This window comes from Molothrus aeneus, chromosome 1 (genome assembly GCF_037042795.1).
Source record: "Molothrus aeneus isolate 106 chromosome 1, BPBGC_Maene_1.0, whole genome shotgun sequence".
In the NCBI taxonomy this organism is placed as follows: Eukaryota; Metazoa; Chordata; class Aves; order Passeriformes; family Icteridae; genus Molothrus; species Molothrus aeneus.
The window spans coordinates 6,583,961-6,603,379 of NC_089646.1; the positions used below are offsets into that span (position 1 = coordinate 6,583,961).

At 45.0% G+C, this 19,419-nt stretch overlaps 2 protein-coding genes across 5 annotated transcripts in view; both read right to left on the reverse strand.

Moving 5' to 3' along the window:
• The window catches only part of RHEB (Ras homolog, mTORC1 binding), a 39,117-nt gene extending 33,591 nt beyond the window's left edge, over window positions 1-5,526 (reverse strand). Inside the window, exon 1 of the mRNA XM_066550867.1 lies at window positions 5,386-5,526. Coding sequence (XP_066406964.1) covers window positions 5,386-5,437 — 52 coding nt within the window. The 5' untranslated portion in view covers window positions 5,438-5,526. The remainder of the gene's footprint in view (window positions 1-5,385) is intronic.
• Window positions 5,527-12,945: 7,419 nt separating this feature from the next.
• Window positions 12,946-19,419, reverse strand: part of PRKAG2 (protein kinase AMP-activated non-catalytic subunit gamma 2) — a 217,328-nt gene continuing 210,854 nt past the window's right edge. For all 4 annotated transcript variants that reach the window (XM_066550880.1, XM_066550889.1, XM_066550896.1 and 1 more), the window contains 3 exons: window positions 18,861-19,007; window positions 16,537-16,630; window positions 12,946-14,059 (listed from right to left, as the gene is read on the reverse strand). In XM_066550880.1, the coding sequence (XP_066406977.1) occupies window positions 14,028-14,059; window positions 16,537-16,630; window positions 18,861-19,007 (273 nt within the window). In that variant the 3' untranslated portion in view covers window positions 12,946-14,027. The remainder of the gene's footprint in view (window positions 14,060-16,536; window positions 16,631-18,860; window positions 19,008-19,419) is intronic.

Below are 19,419 nucleotides of genomic sequence, written 5' to 3' on the forward strand. Positions count from 1 at the left end.
GCCACTTCGTGTTTTTACACACCACGCTTCATGTCTGCAGCTTCTGATTTAGGAGAATTTGAGATGACACCAGCCAATTGACTCATGCAGCATTCGCAGAGCCTGAGTGCATTATGAACATCCCACAGAGAAGCTGTTTCGATTTTGGATGGAATACACAATTAAGTTGAGCAGTTTTTAAAGCACGCCCTTGGATGTCACCTTCAGGAGAGCTACAGGAAATTAATCATAATGGCATTTATCACTTTTTAGCCTGCTCTTCTAATCCCGGCTGCGTGGTCACACCGAGTTTCCGCAGCAGCCTGTACCGCAGAGGTGGCTGCCTGAGCCAGAGCCTACACTCCAGGCACTGTAGTAGATCTAAATGAAGAGCTCCAACTTTATATAGCTTATAAATTACAGGATCTACATTTCATTTGGCTTTTCCTGTCGATGTCAACTTCAAGTTGTGTAATCAAACACCAAAACGCCCCCATCCATACAAACAAAATGTGCAAGTGTTACCATTGACAGATCAGAGCAGGCAATTTAAGAGTTAATCCTCGAGCAGTGTCCTCAAATAACCCTACGGTGGCTTGATATTACAGCTGAACACGCTGCCTCGAGTGCTTCCAGCTACTGCTATCAAATGCTCTGTAGCAACTTTCCCTGCTGCAGCCACTATCGCAGGCACTAACACCGAAATGCAATTAAAGCTGGCATTTCCAGCCTCAGCCCGTCCCCTGGGAGCTGCAACCTTTCCTCCTCCAGCACTGCCGCACCCTGGCAGAGCCAACTGCGGCCCTGGCGAGGGAAGGGCTGTGGCAGTCATCCTGGCACTTTACAGGGGACAGCAAAATGTAACCTTACAGATCAGCTGGCTCCCGAAGCGCTCAATTTTCCTGGTCAATCTGAGGCTTTCCCATGTTGCGGCCACAGCCGGTTGTGTAAACCAAATTACAGCGGTAATTTCTCCATTCCTCCTCTGTTGACATTTACACGGGCAATTTATCGCCTGCTAAAATTACCACTTCCCCATCCAATCCCAGAGGGATCCCTGCTCGGGGTGGAACGCTGCTGTGAGAGCAGATGCCATCTTTCAGGCACCAACAGCAAAGCCCCAGCTCCATTTTACACTGCTAACCTCCTAATATTCACACAACTCCTCTTTTCAAACTACCTTTTGCCACAACAATTATTTTTACTATTTACAGGTCCATATTGATGTTACTGCTTTTTCTGCCTTCTTGCTTTTCAAGCAAAGTGGACGGGGCAGAGGCATTTTTTTAGCTGAATGGAAGCCTTTCCATACAAATCTAATCCTGACAGATCATTTTGTTCCATCACAATTTTTTTTTCTGATACCTGCATGCCGCAGTCAGACCATGACTACTTCTGCCTGCAGCATGGTCTGCTCTACACCTACACACACAAAAGAAGTTGATTTATTTATCCAGGGAAGAAAATAGGTAAGTTCCCTATTATTAACTGGATTTTCCCCTCAGAGCCATAAACTGCCCAGGACAGCATTTTCAGATGACCAGTCCAAACTTGTAAAATTCAGAAAGAGAATTCCTGCTTCTGCAGGTACATCTGTAAAACCAGCAGCACAACTTATCCAAACAGCACAAAAGAAATCAGGCTGAGATAAAGACCTACAACTGAAGCAGCTGATCCAAACAATACCTTCCTGCTTATCTTAAATCCATCCATTCAATATAATACAGACAATCCCAGTAATAAGGTACTTTACAAGATGATCTAAGAAACTTCTTCTTTCCTACAGGCATTTGTGGTCTGAATTTGCACATCTGTTCTATAAACAGAAAGAGAATGAAACTGAACACAAAGCATTTTTGGCAACTCCACCCTGCTTTTTAGAGAGGCTGTTACTCTAAAAAGATTCAGAAAATCTTAGTCCTGCTTGATTTATTTCCAAGTAAATCCATTATTCCCAATTATATTTGGGATATTACGTTATGACCAAAACACAAATATGAAGATTCTTTTTAGTGAAGGCAGTAACTTTAAAAAATTTTATGCTTCATCATGCACAAGATAGATTTCTTCCAGAATCAAATCTCAAATAGCTGATCCACTCTGCTCACTTCCCAACTAACAGTAATGGAAGTCAAGTTCCTCTTCTGTGAAACTCAGACCCTGGGATGAAATCCATCTGATTTCTACTCAGAACCTTGCTGAGCACAATTACATAATGGAATTTAACTTCCTTAGACCAATTTAAGCCTGAGCAAAACCCAACAGAGACATTCTTGCGTGATTTTGTCTCACATCATGCCAGGACCTGCATGCTGTATCCACAGATAATCACTCTTCCTCACCAAAAAACACCTCCTGAAGCTCCTGGCAAATAAATACTCTGTCTGCATCTCAGAAAGTATGACTGCCTGGGAATTCACGAGGCTTCCACTGTGATCTCTCCCATCAGCAAAGAATAAAAGTTTCACATCTGAAAGGCTTGATGGCGGTGTTGAAAGATAGAGGGAGTGTATTCAAACAAGCAGACTCCTGAATTTTCTATTCTGAGAACTATTATACCAGAATACCACTCCCAACCTCTAGTTTACCTGACAACAGCACCGGGATAAGATTAAAATTTAATGTAATAAAACAAACAAGGCCTTAGCAGGAATCCAGTACAATTTTCAGCCCCTGTTTCACAAATCCCCAGGGAGGGCATGCCCACCCTTCACTGCACACACTTGTAACCTGAGAGACCCACGGGGTTGTAGAACCAACAGCTGTAGGGAAAAGCTCCCTGCTTTACAAACAGCATCATCAAAACCTGGTTATTTCAGCACCTAACTGAGAGAGACATGGGGAAAAGAGCTCCTTGTTTTATGGCAGCTTCATCTCAAACACTATAGTTACAGGGGGAACACCCAACATCCCAGAGCAGGTCACCTAGGCATTTAGGGGGCCAACCTATGAAACTGCAAGCATTTTATAACTCACCAAAGTTAACCTCCCTAATTCCAGGGTTAAGGTTAATGTTAATGCAAAACAATACCGTTCCTGAATTACAAAAGGAAATGTAGAAAGCATTTCCTTCCAGTCCTTCAGATTCTGGAATTATTCCCCACTTTAATAATGAGCATTACCTCTATACAATGCAGCATTTCCTTCAAAAGAAACGTACTTCCTTTTCTACCACCCAAACACTTGTCCTAAAATGAGATTATATCCTTTCTTACCCAGGGTTCAAGTGATATTCTTGCCATCATAATACAAAGCAAAACTTAATCAAAAGTTTCCCTGAAGCCAAACTCAGTCCCCATCCTACCACACTTTAGGAGGCATATTTGGGGAAGTAGAGGACAATCTAAATCTCACAGGTTAACCTTCCTGCTTTTCTAACAGCTTTACAAGATGGAAGTAGGACCTCAATGGCCCATTTCTACTGCTTGAACTTTTACCTAAGTATTTGCCAAGAAATTTAATGAAAACGAAAGGAAATTCCAGTAAAACAGATTTTTTTTCCCCACCTCTTAATTCTATATTCATAAAAATTGTAGCTCTTCTAACAAAATTGGTCTTGTCCTATCAAGCCAAATTCCACACTAGTTCAAGAAAACTTTAGTTAAAGAAGTTCAGCAGTTGGTCTTTACAGTTAGGTAACATTTTGGCCATCCTTTCCCTTTCCACGGCTACTATTGCTCACATCCTCACATCCCCAACCAAACTAACAACATTATATCACTTCTCTATTTCTCCTCAACTGGTCCTACACCCTACTAGTATCTGATTTTCTGTCTGCTGCTTGTCAGTGTCAACAGATGAAGGACCAAAGCTCAACAGTACACTCAGTCCCCACCACAGACTTCCTATGAACAGAATTTCAAGCATTTCCCCTTCCCACTTAGACTGCCCATTGCTTTGCTCCCACCAGTGCTCATAGAAAACATAACAACAAGACAATGAACAGACTGCAACAAGTGATGTCATACAACTGTGCAAACTGATCAATCTACTACTCACTGTTCTGTTTAAGGGCTGGACAAATTCACCAAACAAATTCAAACACCAAGCTGGCTGCAGCTATGCACAAAATGCGAGCAAAAGCTCTCCTTATTTAGCCCTTTTTATATTTAAAAAAGCTTTTTTAAAGGGTTCTTTATGCTGTGTGCCATGGAAGAAAAATTACTGATATAGTCACTGCTTTCAATGTAAAAACCCCATTTATATCAGAGTAGTATCTCTCTGTAGAATTTTTTTCCCCCAACCACACATTATCTTCCACATTGATCTATGCTTTTAAGTTTGATCGATTAGCACCGGCTGTACTACAGCTTGTTCCCCTCTGCTTCAAGAGCCCGAATGCTGAAACATCCGAAACCGTTCTCCATCAGATGCAGGAGAGAGGATCGCACTTTTTTATACGGAACAAAACCCTCCATCAGCTGCAACAGACTCGTGCTGGACGCTTCCAGGCAGTTCGTCCCAGCGGATGAGCCCGCTCTGGATTGTCCCAGCAGCGCCGTGTCGGGCACAGCCCGGAGCCGAGGCGGCCCCTCGGGAACAGCGGCTGCGCTGCTGCTGCCGCCTCACGAACACCTCCATGGGGGCAGAACCGGGCCAGGCACGGGCAACGCACCCGTCTGGCCTCCCTAGCGGGCTCTAAACCACAGAACCACCGAGGCTGCAAAAGTGTTCTGAGGCGCTCGACCAGGGACCCAACATCACCGTGTCAAGCGCGGCACTGAGTGCCATGTCCAGGCTTTGCTTACACAGCTGCAGGGACGGTGACTCCACCACCCACCCCCCTGGGCTGCCCGTTCCAGTGTCCGATCACTCTTTCTGAGAATAAATTCTTCCTGGTGTCCAACCCAAACTTCCCCCGGCGCAGCTGAAGACCATATCCTCATGTGCTATCGCTGGTTGCCTGGGAGCAGAGCCCGACTCGCACCTGGCGGCATCTCCTGTCAGGGACTTGTGCAGAGCGACGAGGCCTCCCCTGAGCCTCCTTTTCCCCGGGCCGAGCTCCTCAGAGAACACGCGCTCCAGACCCTTCCCCAGCTCCGCTGCCCTTCTCCGGGTTCGCTCCCTACGGAGCGCTGCATGGAGCTGGACCCCAGCACAGCCAAGCCGGCGGGGAGGGACCCTCCACAGCTCCCCCGATCCCGCTTTTCCGGGCTGCGTTCGGGGAGTGCGGGGGGCGAAACTTCCTATTAAGGGCACAGCGGCCGCGGGCCCGCAGCTCTGCGGCGCCGCCATGGCGGGGCCTCCCTCGCTCCCTCCCTCGGGCCGCGGCTGCGCGCTCGGGGCGGCGGGAAGCGCCGCTGCCTCCGGTGCACCTGCCGCCGCCGCCACCGCGGGGGAGGGCGATGCGGCGGCACCCGGGGCACCCCGCCCGCACCCCCGCCGCGAAACCCGCGCCGCGCTCACCCACGCTCCGGTAGCCCAGGATCGCGATCTTGCGGGACTTGGAAGGCGGCATCTTCTCCCCCGCCCGGCCCCGAACCACATCAAGGGCGGCGGCGGCGGTGGCGGCTGCGGCGGAGGGCGGCGGCGGGCGGCTGTGGGGGCGCGGGGCGCGGCGCCAGCGACATGCGGGGGGCGCGGGGGGAGCGGCGGCGGCCGGAGCGCGCTCGGGACGCGCGGCGCTGGCAGCGGCGGGGCCGCACCACGTGACCGCCGCCGCCGCGCGCCGGCCCCGCGTACGCACCTGCGCGTCACAGGAAAAAACTCCCTGCGTCACCCCCGCTCGGCGCGCGCGCCCCCCCCCCCACCGCCCGCCGATTGGTCGGCGTGGCGGCTGCGGCGGGCGGGGATTGGCTGGGGAGCGGCAACGGCAGCGTTCGAAGGGGAGGGGGCGGGGCCGGGCGGGCAAGGGCGAGCAGGGACGAGGTGGGGGGGGGGGGAGAAAGGGGGGGCAGGAGAGGCGCGCGCCAAGGCCCCGCGCGCGTGCGCGCGCAGCGTGCGGCGGTTGGTGCGTCCCGCGCGCGCGGCCCCGCCCAGGCCCCGAGCTCTGTCACCTTCTTCAGCCCCGTCCCTGTCCCGGCCCCGATCTCCGAGCTCAGTCACCTTGGTCAGCCCGGTCCCTGTCCCTGTCCCGAGCTCCGTCGCCTTGGTCAGCCCGGTACCCGTCCCAGTCCGGGTCCCGATCTCCGTCACCTTGGTCATCCCCGTCCCTTATCCCAGTCCTGGTCACTATCCCCGACCCTATGCCTGTCCCAGTCCTCTTCCCGGCCCCTTTCCCGTCAGCTTCGTCATCCCGATCCTTGTCCCCGTCCCTTATCCCGGTCCCTGTCCCTTATCCCTGTCCTGGTCTCTATCCCCGTCCCTTTGCCTATCCCAGTCCTGTCCCCGGCCCCAGCCCAATCCCATTCCTGTCTCCATTCCTGTCCCCGTCTCCTTCCTCATCCCTTCCCTATCCCTATCTCAGCCCCTCTCCCCGTGCCCATCCCTGTTCCTATCCCTGTCCTGGTGCCTATCCCTGTCTCTATCCCTGTCCTGGTGCCTATCCCTGTCCCTATCCCCATCCCAGTCCCCATCCCCGTGCCTATCCCTTTTCCTCTCCCCATCCCTATCCCCGTCCCCGTCTCCTTCCCCACCCCCTTCTCCATCGCAGTCCCCATCCTCGTTCCTCTCCCCATCCCCGTCCCCGTGCCCATCCCGGGGTCTCCTCCCCGGGCAGGGGGATCTGTCGCTGCCCCTCCCGTGTCCCCTCAGGCTCCCGGGTCCGGTGCCGGGAGGGGCCGCTTGGCGGGGCTGGTTTGAGTTTGAATAAATAAATAAATAAATAAATTGAATTTATCTCCGAGCGTTTCCCGTGCGCGCAGGTGATTGATGGAGAAACGTCGGGTCCCAGCGTCGATAAAGTGCTGGGGATTGCATGGGAGGGAAGGCGGAGTTTGGGAGCTTGGGAATGGTTAACAGTGAGATCCAAGCGCTGGAGAGTTTTCCGCTGTGAAAAGAGGGCTGCGGGTACTGGTGGTGACTGCAACACTTGGTGGATGCAGAATTTAAGAGAGAAATACACCAAGACAGGAAAGTGGTATTTCCCCTCTCTACTACTGATTTGGAACTCTTTGTGTTAATATCTACCCTTTACACATTTGCTTGAAAAATGAATGCTAGTTAGAATTATTTTTTTAAATGTGCATCTTGTCTTTTTGGGGAACACTGATACCTAACATGCAATTATGCCAGGGCACAAAAAACCAATCTAATAATTGGATGATGTTGAGGGACATGGATTGGCTTCTCCCTGATCTGATCCATCCCCTCCCACATATTCATCTAAGCTGGGGAGAGGGCAGGGAGCTAAAGCAAAAGAAAGTTATTTGTACACAAAAGTGATTCACTTCTGGAGGAGCAGACAGGCTTTTAGGAGATACCTGCATTTTTTGGAATAGTCTAATTATACCCTTCATCTTCTGGATTATGGAGTTTTACAGGATAAGTGCTGGTAACCTGCTAAACAGCAGGAATAACAGCTTTCAGTGAATAGTACATGATGGAAGGATAGTTATTTCCTGAGGAAACATGGGGGTTTTGTACTTTCTCAGTGATGGCTGTGGCGATACAACTCTGCGGGCTCATTCCCTGTGTCTAGCCTGTATTTCCCACTCACTACAGCAGATTCCCACCTCACCACAGCCCTCAAGGATGGGATTGGTGGGATTTGGGGAGCCTGCAAAAAAGCAGCAGCCTGGAAATCCAGTGTTTGTGAACAGGGATCCCGTTCAAAGCTCCCCAAGAGGTGCAGAGGGACAGCCCTGCCTGATGTGCAGCACCAGACTCCTCTTTGTCTTGTGACAGACACAGTTGTTTATGAAGCACATGAGGACTGCAGCAGCCATGATCCTGCAGGACCAGCCCTTGGAGCTGTGCCATCATCTTTACATTCATTCCTTCTGGAACCATGCCATGGTCCAAAATGTGGGCTTTTTACTGAGCCAGAAGACTGAGACGACTGAGGTAAGATTACGTTCCAATGCCATACATGGATTTGGAAAAATAGCTGAAGTTTGTGGTACTTATGCTTTCAGTTTCTATCTCCTTACAGTTCTTAAGTTACTTGCCTGTTATGTTTTGGTACTGGGCTTTTTGCTCTGGTGAAACTTGACTTGTATTTTCAGGATATATATCCATACCCCTCCACATGCTCAGAGTGATGAGCATCAGCATTTTTTTCATTTGTGGGAGTTTCTGTTTTGTTCCTTCCACTTATCTTGATTAGGTCTTTTCCCTTACTCTCTTTTTCTTATCCCATTCTCCTTTTGGAGCTGTGTCTATTTATTTATCTGGTTTCTGTTACCTTGCTCCTGGCTCACTCTGTGCTTGTTTAGGGGAGTTCACTACTGCAGGGTTTCTGTTCTTCCCTCTTTATTTCCTCTATTGCCTCAAATTGCAATGGAGTTGTCTCACCTTAGGATGCTTGTCAGCAGCAACACAGAACTCAACCATCCTGGGTGTGGGTTTATTTTGAAGAAAAACCTTTAACTTCCTTTTTTTCCACTGTTCCTTTGGAGGGAATTGCCTAATAATCTTTCCTCCAGCAGGATCCTGTGAGTGCTTCATTTTATCTTGGCTGGGCCACTGGGAATACAGGGAATTACAGAGCTTTCAGGGTAGTTTGTTGTTTTTCCATGCTCTAGGGCTGGGTGACACTGCTTATGGCCTTTGGCAGCACTCTGGGATGCTGCTGCTCAAGAGGCAGCAGCTTAAGCAGAGCTCAGAGGATCTGGACTGTGGGAAGGCTGGTACTGCATTTCTCCTGCCCAGGTGAAAACACTTCTGGAGTGCTTTGAGCAGAGGGACAGCACACCTGTGGCTGTGAGTGTCCAATCCAGGCACTGTGCATTATCTGAACTCCTGTTGTTTATATATTTAGGGCTGAACAGCCCCACACACCAAGGACCCCTTTGCTAAATCCTCTCCCTGTAACAATCCAGGTGTGATGCTCAGGTTCAGTTTTCCCAGGGCAGCATTCCATAGCATCATTGCATTAGGAATTAGGGCTGTGCCTGTGCATTCCCTGCTCCTGCTGCAGCCTCCTCACCTCTGCAGTGTTTGCAGATTCAGCTCCCAAGGAGTTGAGAGAGCTGTGGGACAAGTGACATCCCCTGTGTGCCTCTGCACTGGCTGTGCTCCAGGCCTTCCCCCAGCCTCCCTCTGCCAGGCTCTCCCCCAAATCAAACACAGCCTTGGGATCAGTTCAGATGATAAATGACATTAATGACAAATAAGATAACATGTGTCACAGACACGTTTTATGAAAAATCCTTTCCTTAGGATTTTTTCTCCTGAGAAGCTGAGAGGCCTCAGGAACAAAATGTAACCAATGGTTATCTGCTGCTGTGGAATGCAACAGGTGTATCTGGGATTGGGCTCATGTGGTTGTTTCTAATTAATGGCCAATCACAGTCAGCTGGCTCAGACTCTGTCTGAGCCATGAGCCTTTGTTATTCATTCCTTCTTTTTCCATTCGTAGCTAGCCTTCTGATGAAATCCTTTCTTCTGTTCTTTTAGTATGGTTTTAATATAATATATATCATAAAATAATAAATCAAGCCTTCTGAAACATGGAGTCAGATCCTCATCTCTTCCCTCATCCTAAGACCCCTGCGAACGCCATCACACACATGCTCAAAGAATGCAACACTTCAGATGTGGTTCTGAAAGACAAGATACCAAGGGGAAAAACTGCAAGCAGGGCTGCAGTGAGTGTCTGTGGGGAGGTCAGGATGCTGAGGGAGGCTGGACAAATGTTGCATGGCTTTCTTTTGCTGCCTGTATCTACGTTTTCTGATGGAGAAAGAAGCACAATAGATTTCATGTAGTAAAGGTAACTCAAGAGCCAAGTATTTTTACACTAATCCAGTACATGCAAACCCACAGCCACCCCTTCCCAAATGCAGAACAGCTCTGACTTGTACCTTCAATTCCTGCAGCAGCAATTAGCAGCACAATTACCTGCTCTGTCCTTCAGCAAAGCAGGACCTTCCCAAGGAGTGTCTTGAAGTGTGTCCAGTGTTTGCACTGGGCGTGCTTCCACAGGCACAGCACAGCCCCTGCAGCCTGCAGAGGTTACAAAGTACATTCAGCTCAGCCTTGCACTCGTTTCTGCTCCCTCCTGCCTTCTCACAGGGACTGTAGTTTGCAATATTCACATGGAAACGCTGGCAAAATGTCGGTAGAAGCAAATTAAGGGATTAATTCAGTTCAGAGGGGGTGCTGACACCAGGGGTTGGTGCCCTGCAGGTCCTGGTGTGCAGCTGGCAGGGACACAAGTTCCACAGGGCTTTTTCTGAAGGAATCAGTTTGATGTGTGAGTACAGGTCACCTCGTGCCCATTCACTTCAGCAGGAACAGGTCTGACTGCAACCACCAGAAAACAAATGAGTACCAAGAAAGTGACTTTCAAAACCACATTTAAATTAAGTCCTGAAGTGAAAAGTAAAGAGCAGTGTCTGCAGAACGTTCCTTTTGCATAAATGCATTATGTGGGTACAAGGGTAGCATTAAATTATCCGGAATGGCATTTTCCTCTGGAAATTACCTTTAATAAGTGTTCAATATGGGTGAAAGTTCACAGAAACTTTAGGAGTAAACTGGTTACTTCTAAAGCTGCCTGGAGAGCTCAGTGGGAGCAGTTACAGGGCCTGCTGTGAGACAGGATTAAGCACGTGTGGTTTCACTTCTAGTTGGACCAAAACTGAAAAGCTCCAACTTACCCTATGCTCCCTCAAAAAATGGCAAGAAGTGTTTTCCATGTCTTGGAACTGCTTCAGTCAGATTCCTCCTGTCTGCCACGAGGACAAGAGTTCAGGCCTTGGAAATCAAGGCTTGTTCTTTCTTACTCCAACATTCATTCCCAGCACAACAGTATCCCTTAATAAAAGATGAATAAGCCTCAGAGAAACAACAACTGAATTCACTTCCTAGCAAACAGCAAATACCATCTGACCTCAGACCCTTCACCTCAAGGATTCCAGGGAAAATGTTTTTCATCAATGTCAGCAAAGGGTGATTTTTCCTCAGTTCAGAGCATCTCTAGGTACTGAAAAATACTGAGGGCTGAAGTCTACTAAGAAACATTTTCTTACACCTAAGCAGTTAAAAATATTCAGAGTAGGTAAAAGCCCTTCCAGGACAAGCCCTTCAGAATAATTATCTTTCACAGACATCTCTTGCTGTGCAAGGAAATGCACAGGAAAGCAAAGGCATCAATCAGATGTTATTACAGTCCTGGTTAAAATAGAATCCATTTCTTCACCTGCACTACTGAACAGGCTTTCAGGAGTCACAGGGGACATTTACTGACCCCTCCATCTGCAGCATGGTCCTGTCTGTGACAAGAAAAGGAGCTTCTGGAGCTGTTGCTGTGGTCTCAGATCTGTAAGTACTGCTTGCTGCCTGTCCAGAGGGGACAATACACAAGAACTGGAGTTTAATGACATTTTATTAATTCTTTTTCACGGCTGAGACCTCTATTGAGCTACATGACGAGCCCTAGAGTGAAGCTTTAGTTACACTATCCCTTTAATCTGGAACATGCTGCAGTGCTGCTGAGTCACCCCTCCTCTCTCCACCCTCATTTACTTACTCCTGTCCCTCCCTTTTGCTGGAACAAGAATTTTTCTAGCTTTGTAGAGAACTGATCTGTATTAAAAACGACAAGATTTCTTTAGCTCTGTTTACTGCATCAGCACTGGCACTTGTGCCAGCACAAGCAGAGTGTGTTTTGGTGGCACTGCTGTTTATTCATGCTGGTGGGGTCACATCACAGTTCTGCCACTCACAAACGCACACTTCAGAGCTGAATTCCAGGAATAAAGGGTGGAAATTCTCTAAACACAGTTTTGTGACACTGAGGAGGCTGTTCTCCCCATTTTTGCCAGTCCTGTGTCCACAACATGTCAACAGCAGTTGTAGTAACGTGAAAATGGGAAGCTTGCATGCGGTTGTCTGAAAACTGCAAATTCATTCTGGCTTTCTGCACACTGCAGCACACAGGCAGGCCCACAGCATCTGCATGAACAGGGACAGAATTTGTGCTATAAAACAGATATAAAAAAATTACCAATGGTTGAACCCTTATCTTTAAAAATACCTTGAGCAGAGGGCTGAAGAATGTGCCCATGCAGACGAGTGATAGAGAGATGCCAGGATGCTTTTGGGCACCTCCCTGCCACCCCATCTCCCAGAGGAGGCTGCAGTGCCTGTGCTGGAGCAGAACTTTGCTTTCACAAAGCTGCATCCATGTGGTTTCTGGGGCATTTGCAGGTGGCACTACTGCCCACTTAATCAGTTTCCAACCTCAGATTCTCCCCTCCACACACCCTATGAAGAATGAGAGCCACTATTTTTAGTTAGAATTGCTCCCACATGAGGCTAATCAGAGCTGGGCTGAGGTCAGCTCTGATGGCAGCAACCAGCACCAGGCTGTTGATCTTAGGACAAAGCAGCTGCTCCAGTTCAGTACCACCTGGAATTGCAGGGAACAGAGTCAATATTTACCCAGTCAGAAAAGGTGCTGACAATGTTTTTCACAAGGTAAGAAAGTGGAAGAAAGTCTAAGTGAACAGTTTCCATCATGTACTACAGGAATATTTTTAGTCATGAAAGATACCTGTAAGAAGGAAGTTTTTACACATTTAGTTCAGAATTTAAATTCTTGTAGAAAGGAGAAATGTTCTGAACAAAGGTTTTGATTACTATTATTACAATTATATTTACATTTTATAAGCAAACTGAAAACTGTTCACCTTTTACCTCCATGTTTATAAATGAAAAAATATTGTATCCCCTTCCTGCATTATTCCAGTGCAGTATTCAGGCTGGAAACACAATACAGAAGTCCTACCTACATTAGTCCATCAGCATAAGCCACCTTTAAATTCAGAGGAAAATAAGAATGCTCCTGGTTTGCACTAATCCCAGTGCATGTACATTCATACATGCGAAAGAACTTGGCACGAACTGCTAAAACCAAACTGATGTTGTAGGGTTTAATTTCTTCCATCTACAAGAATCTACAATTATAAAAGTCTCATCTTCAAACTTTACAGTACATTTACATTAGCAAATACCCCACAGCTTTCCTCACTCCTCCGCTTCTGTACAAATCATATACAATAAAAAGTTTTGGGTTTTCGTTGTACAAACATCATTTTACACTTTAATACAGGTGAAAATATTGTCCTCTGGCACCTCATTTCCTCCATGGTGCCTGTGTATGACAGGACAGAGCACTTTCAATCCATGCTTCCGAAATCTTCAGCTCAAGTAACAGATTGGTGAACAGGGCACAGCTTCTGCAACTCCAAAGTTTTAAATAATGAGAAAAATCTCCCACTTGTTTGTATAACAATCAACAGTTTATTAATGGATATGGTGAAATTTTAGCTATCCACCAAAGATGTGTAAAAAATTGTCATGAAAGTAAAAATAAATAAAGCTGTTTTTAAATCAGTCTTGTTTTACATTTCTGTTCAGAATGCAACATTGAACACAAAACTGTCATTGAAGTTTTAAAGAAGTCTACCGATACCCAAATTACAGCTTTTATGACAAATCTAATGAGAACTGAAACTGATTTGGTTTTAGGTTTAAAGACTTTCACATTCAAATACAGTGTCTCGTTTAGCACAACACTTCCTTTGACAGTGATGGGCAACAGTGATGACATATTGCTGTATTTTGACATAAGGCACTATGATATGAATATGCCATACACTTGCCTTATGCCACATATATCCATTGCTGACCAGTGACTTCTGTCAAATACAAAATGAAAAAGTTTCAGAATACAGTGCATTTTAATGAAGGACATCATGTGAAGTCTTCCAGCAAATGTTTTGAAGACATTTTGAAATACGAGCCTACATTTTAACATAAGCTTTTGTCATGCTGCTTTTTTTGCGACATCACTGGGGGGAAGAGACTCATCATCCATCACTAAGTCCCAAAACACATTCTCAACCATCCTGCTCTGTTCCACTGCAGTCACTGCTCTTGAGACAAACGACCCAGAAACTCTGTTCAAGTTCTCCTACAAATGTTTACATTCACAGCAGTCATTCACTCTCGTTCTCCTTTTGTTTGGCACCTGGAACAGAAGAGGAAAGCAGCTGTCATTTCCTTGGCCACACACAACTGCAGCAGCTCATTCCAACTTCTGCAACTTTCCCCAATCACATTACCAAAATCACACTCCTAAATACAACATTTATAGAGAATAAACTGCAGGATTGCTCAATGCCAATGTGAGACAGAGCAGGGGAGGCTCGAGACCATCACTGCTTTAATTTCACTGCTAAGTTGAAGAAACCCTTCTGGGAAGTTACTCCAAATGCCTTTGAAGATTCTCCTCAGCACATAAAAAAAATTTGTTTAAAAACTCCCAACTAAAAACCCACAGCCCAAACCTGTCCCTCAGCTTAGAGCCAAGCTTAATCATCCTAACAGCCCCCAGAAAATGAGTCCTGCTTGAGCACAAACGATGGAAGAATTTAGTTGAACTGCACTTTGTTGATGGAGCCATTTCTCCTGGCTCAGAGGCAGATTTTGCTTACAGCAGGGATCTGAGAGACCTGTCCAGCAGGACTGTGCAGCATCTCACCTCTTCTCCAGATACTCAAACATGCTGGGCAATGACTGAACCCTGTGGTGAGCTTGGATTCAGCATCCAATTCTACAGAATGAGAATCTCTTGCCAGAAACCTGGAGCTGCTACTTGTAATGTATTATCAAACACTGAAAGATTCATTAAATGTTTTCACATCACAACTGTTAATTTTTTCCCCAAACACAGGCTGGTTTTAATTCTTGCAAGTCAATAAATTTTCCTTTCCATCTGTGAAGAGAACTGGACAAGTGATTTATCTGGTGTTGTTAGGAGCAAAGTCACACTTCATACTCTACAAATCAGATTGACATGGCAGACATCCTCCCTGCATGAGACAAATTCTAGTCTAAAATTGGGCAGTTGCCTGTGGAAATGCAATCTGATGCTTAACTGCTCCCCAAAAAACCTTCCCTCACCTCCTCTCTTGCAGTGGCATAATCCTGTCCTCTCTGTTGCTCTAACCCCTCTACCAGACTGTTCTGTGGGCAGGCTCAGTGTGCCAGGCTGACTAAACTGCAGCTTTTTTGCTGGCTCAGTGAGTTACAGCAGCTCAGGGCTCTCAGAGCATGCTGCAGCCCCAGAGTGGGAGCAGGAACTGCCCTTTGCAATAATTCCAGAGCGCTTTTAGCTCAGCTCAGAGTCCCAGCATAGGTGTGCATGTGACTCCAGTACAACAAAGCTCTTGGTTTGTCAGTACCCAAATGCATCTTTTCTGTCTGAACTTTGCACCATTAGCACTAAAATCTGCTCTCCTGGGATCCTGCTACCCTCCAGCCATGGATGAAACTCCCTCCTCTGCCAAGACTGCCTGCTTGTCTTTACACCTCCCTTTTCTTTCTCCAGGCAAGGATTCCATCTGACCCAGACCTCTGGGCTGGTTTCTCATCCATGCTTTCACAGAGAGATGGGTTCCTTGCTCTGCCCTTGCTCTTCCAGGTCATTAAAAGGAACCAGATGTACTGACACAACACCTCCAGCAGTGAGGCTGATTGCTTCTCTTCAGGACAGAAATATTTCTATTTAAACAAGGTATATTACCTTTTGTTTTTTGTTTTTTTTTTTTTAAAGTCTACAGAAAAAAACACTTTTATATAATTATGTTATCTAGCAGGGCAGGTAAGATATTTCAGTTAAGCTCACATATTGACTTTTTTGTTTGTTTTTTTTTAAGTATGTATCTGGCTCTATTTGTCTGATTTTTTTTGAGGCAAAATGGTAATAATTCTCAAGACATTTTGCCTTCCTGACAGAGCCAAAACAGGACTTTGCTTTACCTCTTGTGACACTGAAGTAATTTATGAGGTCAAAGTGAAGTTACAATTAAAAACATAAAGCACGTTAAGAAATTGGGCAAAACTTAAAACCAAAACCAAACTAAACCCAGCCAAACCAAACCCTCAGAACCAAGATAAAAGTAGCAGAAATAAACCTACTGCTGGATTTTTTTTTTTAAAGGAGCCTGGTCATGTTTAAATTGATCACTAGAGATTGACCCTGATCACAAGGGAGTTTTATACTGGAAGAGCTCTGGTGGGCTGAGGTTCAATCTCTGACTTAAGCTGTGCCAGCCATGCACAGCTGGACAACAGCAAGGCTCCAGAAGGTGATTTTTTAGTAGAAAACACAGCCACACTTGGCCAGAGTACAGAAACTCAGAAGGTGCCCTGTTTTAATGTTGTCTATACATTCAGCTTCATCCACTTAAAATATTAATCAAGATTTTTTTTTCCCCCTAGAAAAGATATATGAACAGCAGGGACATTCATGCAGCTTCTGCATGTTCTCCTCAGTGAACAGGAGACTGGCAATTAATATTCTGTCAGCTTTTATTCCTGAAATTACTTGTGTATTTAAGAACTAGAATCAGTTAGAAAAGCTAAAAATTGGACATTTATCACTGTGCAATAACTGAAACGCAGCAGGGTGTGCACACCCCCAGGGCAAGGGCAGATCCATACCTGCAGGTGTGAGTACCAGAGCTTGTAGGATGTCAGAGAGGGAGATGATCCCCACAATGCTATCAGCTTCATTCACCACCACCAAACGATGGACCTGCCAGCAGGAGAAGAGTCTCAGATATATTGACCTGATTTAAAGTAGGCAAAGCAAAGAAAAGCAAAGAAAGAAACAAACAAAACCCCTAAAGTAAAGTGAAGCATGAAGACAAGTAGGAAAAAACAACCCAAAATGGTTCAAAATGCCAGGAATAGAAATTCTCTCACAGCAACACAGCCATGCTTGGCCTACATAAATGAAAACAGTGAATGTTTAAAAGGCACACAGCTGGCTGACTGAACAGAGTCTGATGTGAAGTGACAGGTAAGTCTAGATCTAGGTCTTGAAAATACTTCTGTTCTCAAAATGTGGCACTCACATCAAAGACTTTTCCCCAAGTTACAGCCTCTGCCCAGCTCAGCCTGTGGTCTCCAAAAAATTAGATACAGTAACAAAATGAGGATTCCTTCTGAAAAATACTTCCTGACTTCCTCAGCAGAGAGACACAACACTAAAACTTGTATTTTGATGCCTCTGAGTTGGTTTTAATTTAATTTTTCTCACAGGGATACACAATGGAAAATGAGTGCCAGATTTGTTTTAAACAGATTGTTTAAGACAGAAAAAAGGATTAAATTTATCTATGCAAATAAACACAAGGACACAACTGGGAAGAAAGATTTATCAACAGTAAGACCATATTTTCAAACAATGATCTTATCTTTACAAAGCTCTTCTATGGAACATTTTTACACCACAAAAATTTTATGCTAACTGCAGGGAAATTAGGTGCATACTCCTGTATCCTGAGGCTTATTGGGCAGAGCAAACTGAGAAAAGCCACTGCAGAACCAGGGAAGTGTCTGTCCTACGTTCAGAGCCTACTACATGTTTACTTTTACCCAATTGAATTATCTCTCTTCACTATTAAGTTGAGAAAAAATATTTTATTTTTGATAAAACTACGCTGGTGATATTTTAAACAGGTTTATTTGTTTCTGCATATGCACATATTTAATAATTTTATTCCTCTCTCAGTGTAATGAATTCAAGAAAAATGGACAATGTTTCATTTGTTTAATTGCTTGTAAGATCAAGCAGTTGTCTGGCAGCTAAAAATAGCTGTGTAGTAGTTTTGACTGACTCATTTTTACATGTAAGCTCACTGTGTTTAGACTGAAAGAGAGGGTAGGAGTTGTTCTTAAAACACAAATGTCTAAAGCTTCTTAAGATAGTAATAAAATAATCCAAGTTTGAAATCTGTGTATCAGAAATGCTAAAATTATTCAATTCAGGAGGAAGCTCAAGCAAATGCTGAAAGTTACAAGTGGAAATTGCCTAATGAGGTTCTAAGGGCTTCTTAACAAAGTGGAAGTTTTCCTCATATCAAGTATATGCCTGGTTACAACCCTAAAAATAAATAAATCTCGTAATTTATGAAGTTATAGCATCCAAATGGAGCTGATCACACTCAGAGATGACTGAAATTGGGAATATTGATTTTCTCCTGCAGAGAAGCCTTACAGGGGAGGAAGACCTGCAAACTCATTCACCTCTGCACATAAGGAAGTTCCCAGTACTAACAGACAAGATAAAAAGCACCATAAGAATGGACAGCACAGAGATAAAAATTTACAAGAGCAGTTAGTGAAGGCTTCTTCACAGGAATTTACTTTATGGCCCTGTTTGACTGCATTTCTATGAGAGCAGTGCAGGATTCTATCATGCATCAAAACAAGTTGCACCCAATACATTTCCTGAGCCAAGCTATAAACTGGGAGTTTAACAAATGATTTGTCTGCAAAACTTATGACAGGCTTAGAAGAAACTTGGGTATTATTATCATTAATTAATATATTATAATATAGTATTATATTATAATATTATAATTATCATAGCATATTATTATATTATAATCTATGATTATAATATTAATAATATTATTAGTATGTATTAACTAAACTGAAAGCTTTGGATTCAGTTTAGTTAATAAAACAGAAATGCAAATAACTGAATATCATTACAGGTATACTGTGAAATATTTTGCACATCCCTATAAGCATCTAAAACCTGAGTCTGTAGAGCAGACTGAGTTAAATATTAATTATTATAATTATTAAAAAGTAATTACATAATGAAAAAATATTTAATATAATATATATTATATTATTAAATCATGATTGTTAAAAATACTTTCACCAAGTAATCAAAACAACTTAAAGAGGATAAATTTGTACTGTTTATCAGTTTGATAACACAAATTGTAACTTCTTATGCAGGGACTCACCTCAGCCTTCACTATTCTATCCACAATGGTCTCCAGTGTTTCCAGCATACTGCACTTTACAACACCTTCAAAATACTGAGAGCGGTGCTGCAGGGCTTGTGTCACTGTGATATCTAAGTTATTATATGTTTTTTCAGCAGCAAGATTCTGCAAAAAAACAAACCCAGGCCACATCAGACAGCTCAGTACTTAGTAACAAAGCACTCAATAAAGTAAATATTTTGGCATCAAGCAGATAGGCATTTCTGGTCTAAGCTGAGTCCATTCCAAGTAACACATTAAACAAAGCAGATGCTCTTCAGATTCTGGGAGCTGTCAAGTACACAGATGATGCTGGACACCATCTGACACCCTGGGTTCATTGATAAAACCAGGGTTATGCATTAGGCCAGTGAAAATCTTACTTTGAATCTCATCTTTGGCTTGGGGTCACTCATCCTGCTTTTGCCACGAGCAGCAAATGTAAAGGTGAAGCTCTTCAGATTTCACACCACACAGAATATACAATTCTTTGTTGTTTGCTTTTCACAGGGCTGGGGAAGGCACCAACTGTTCTGAA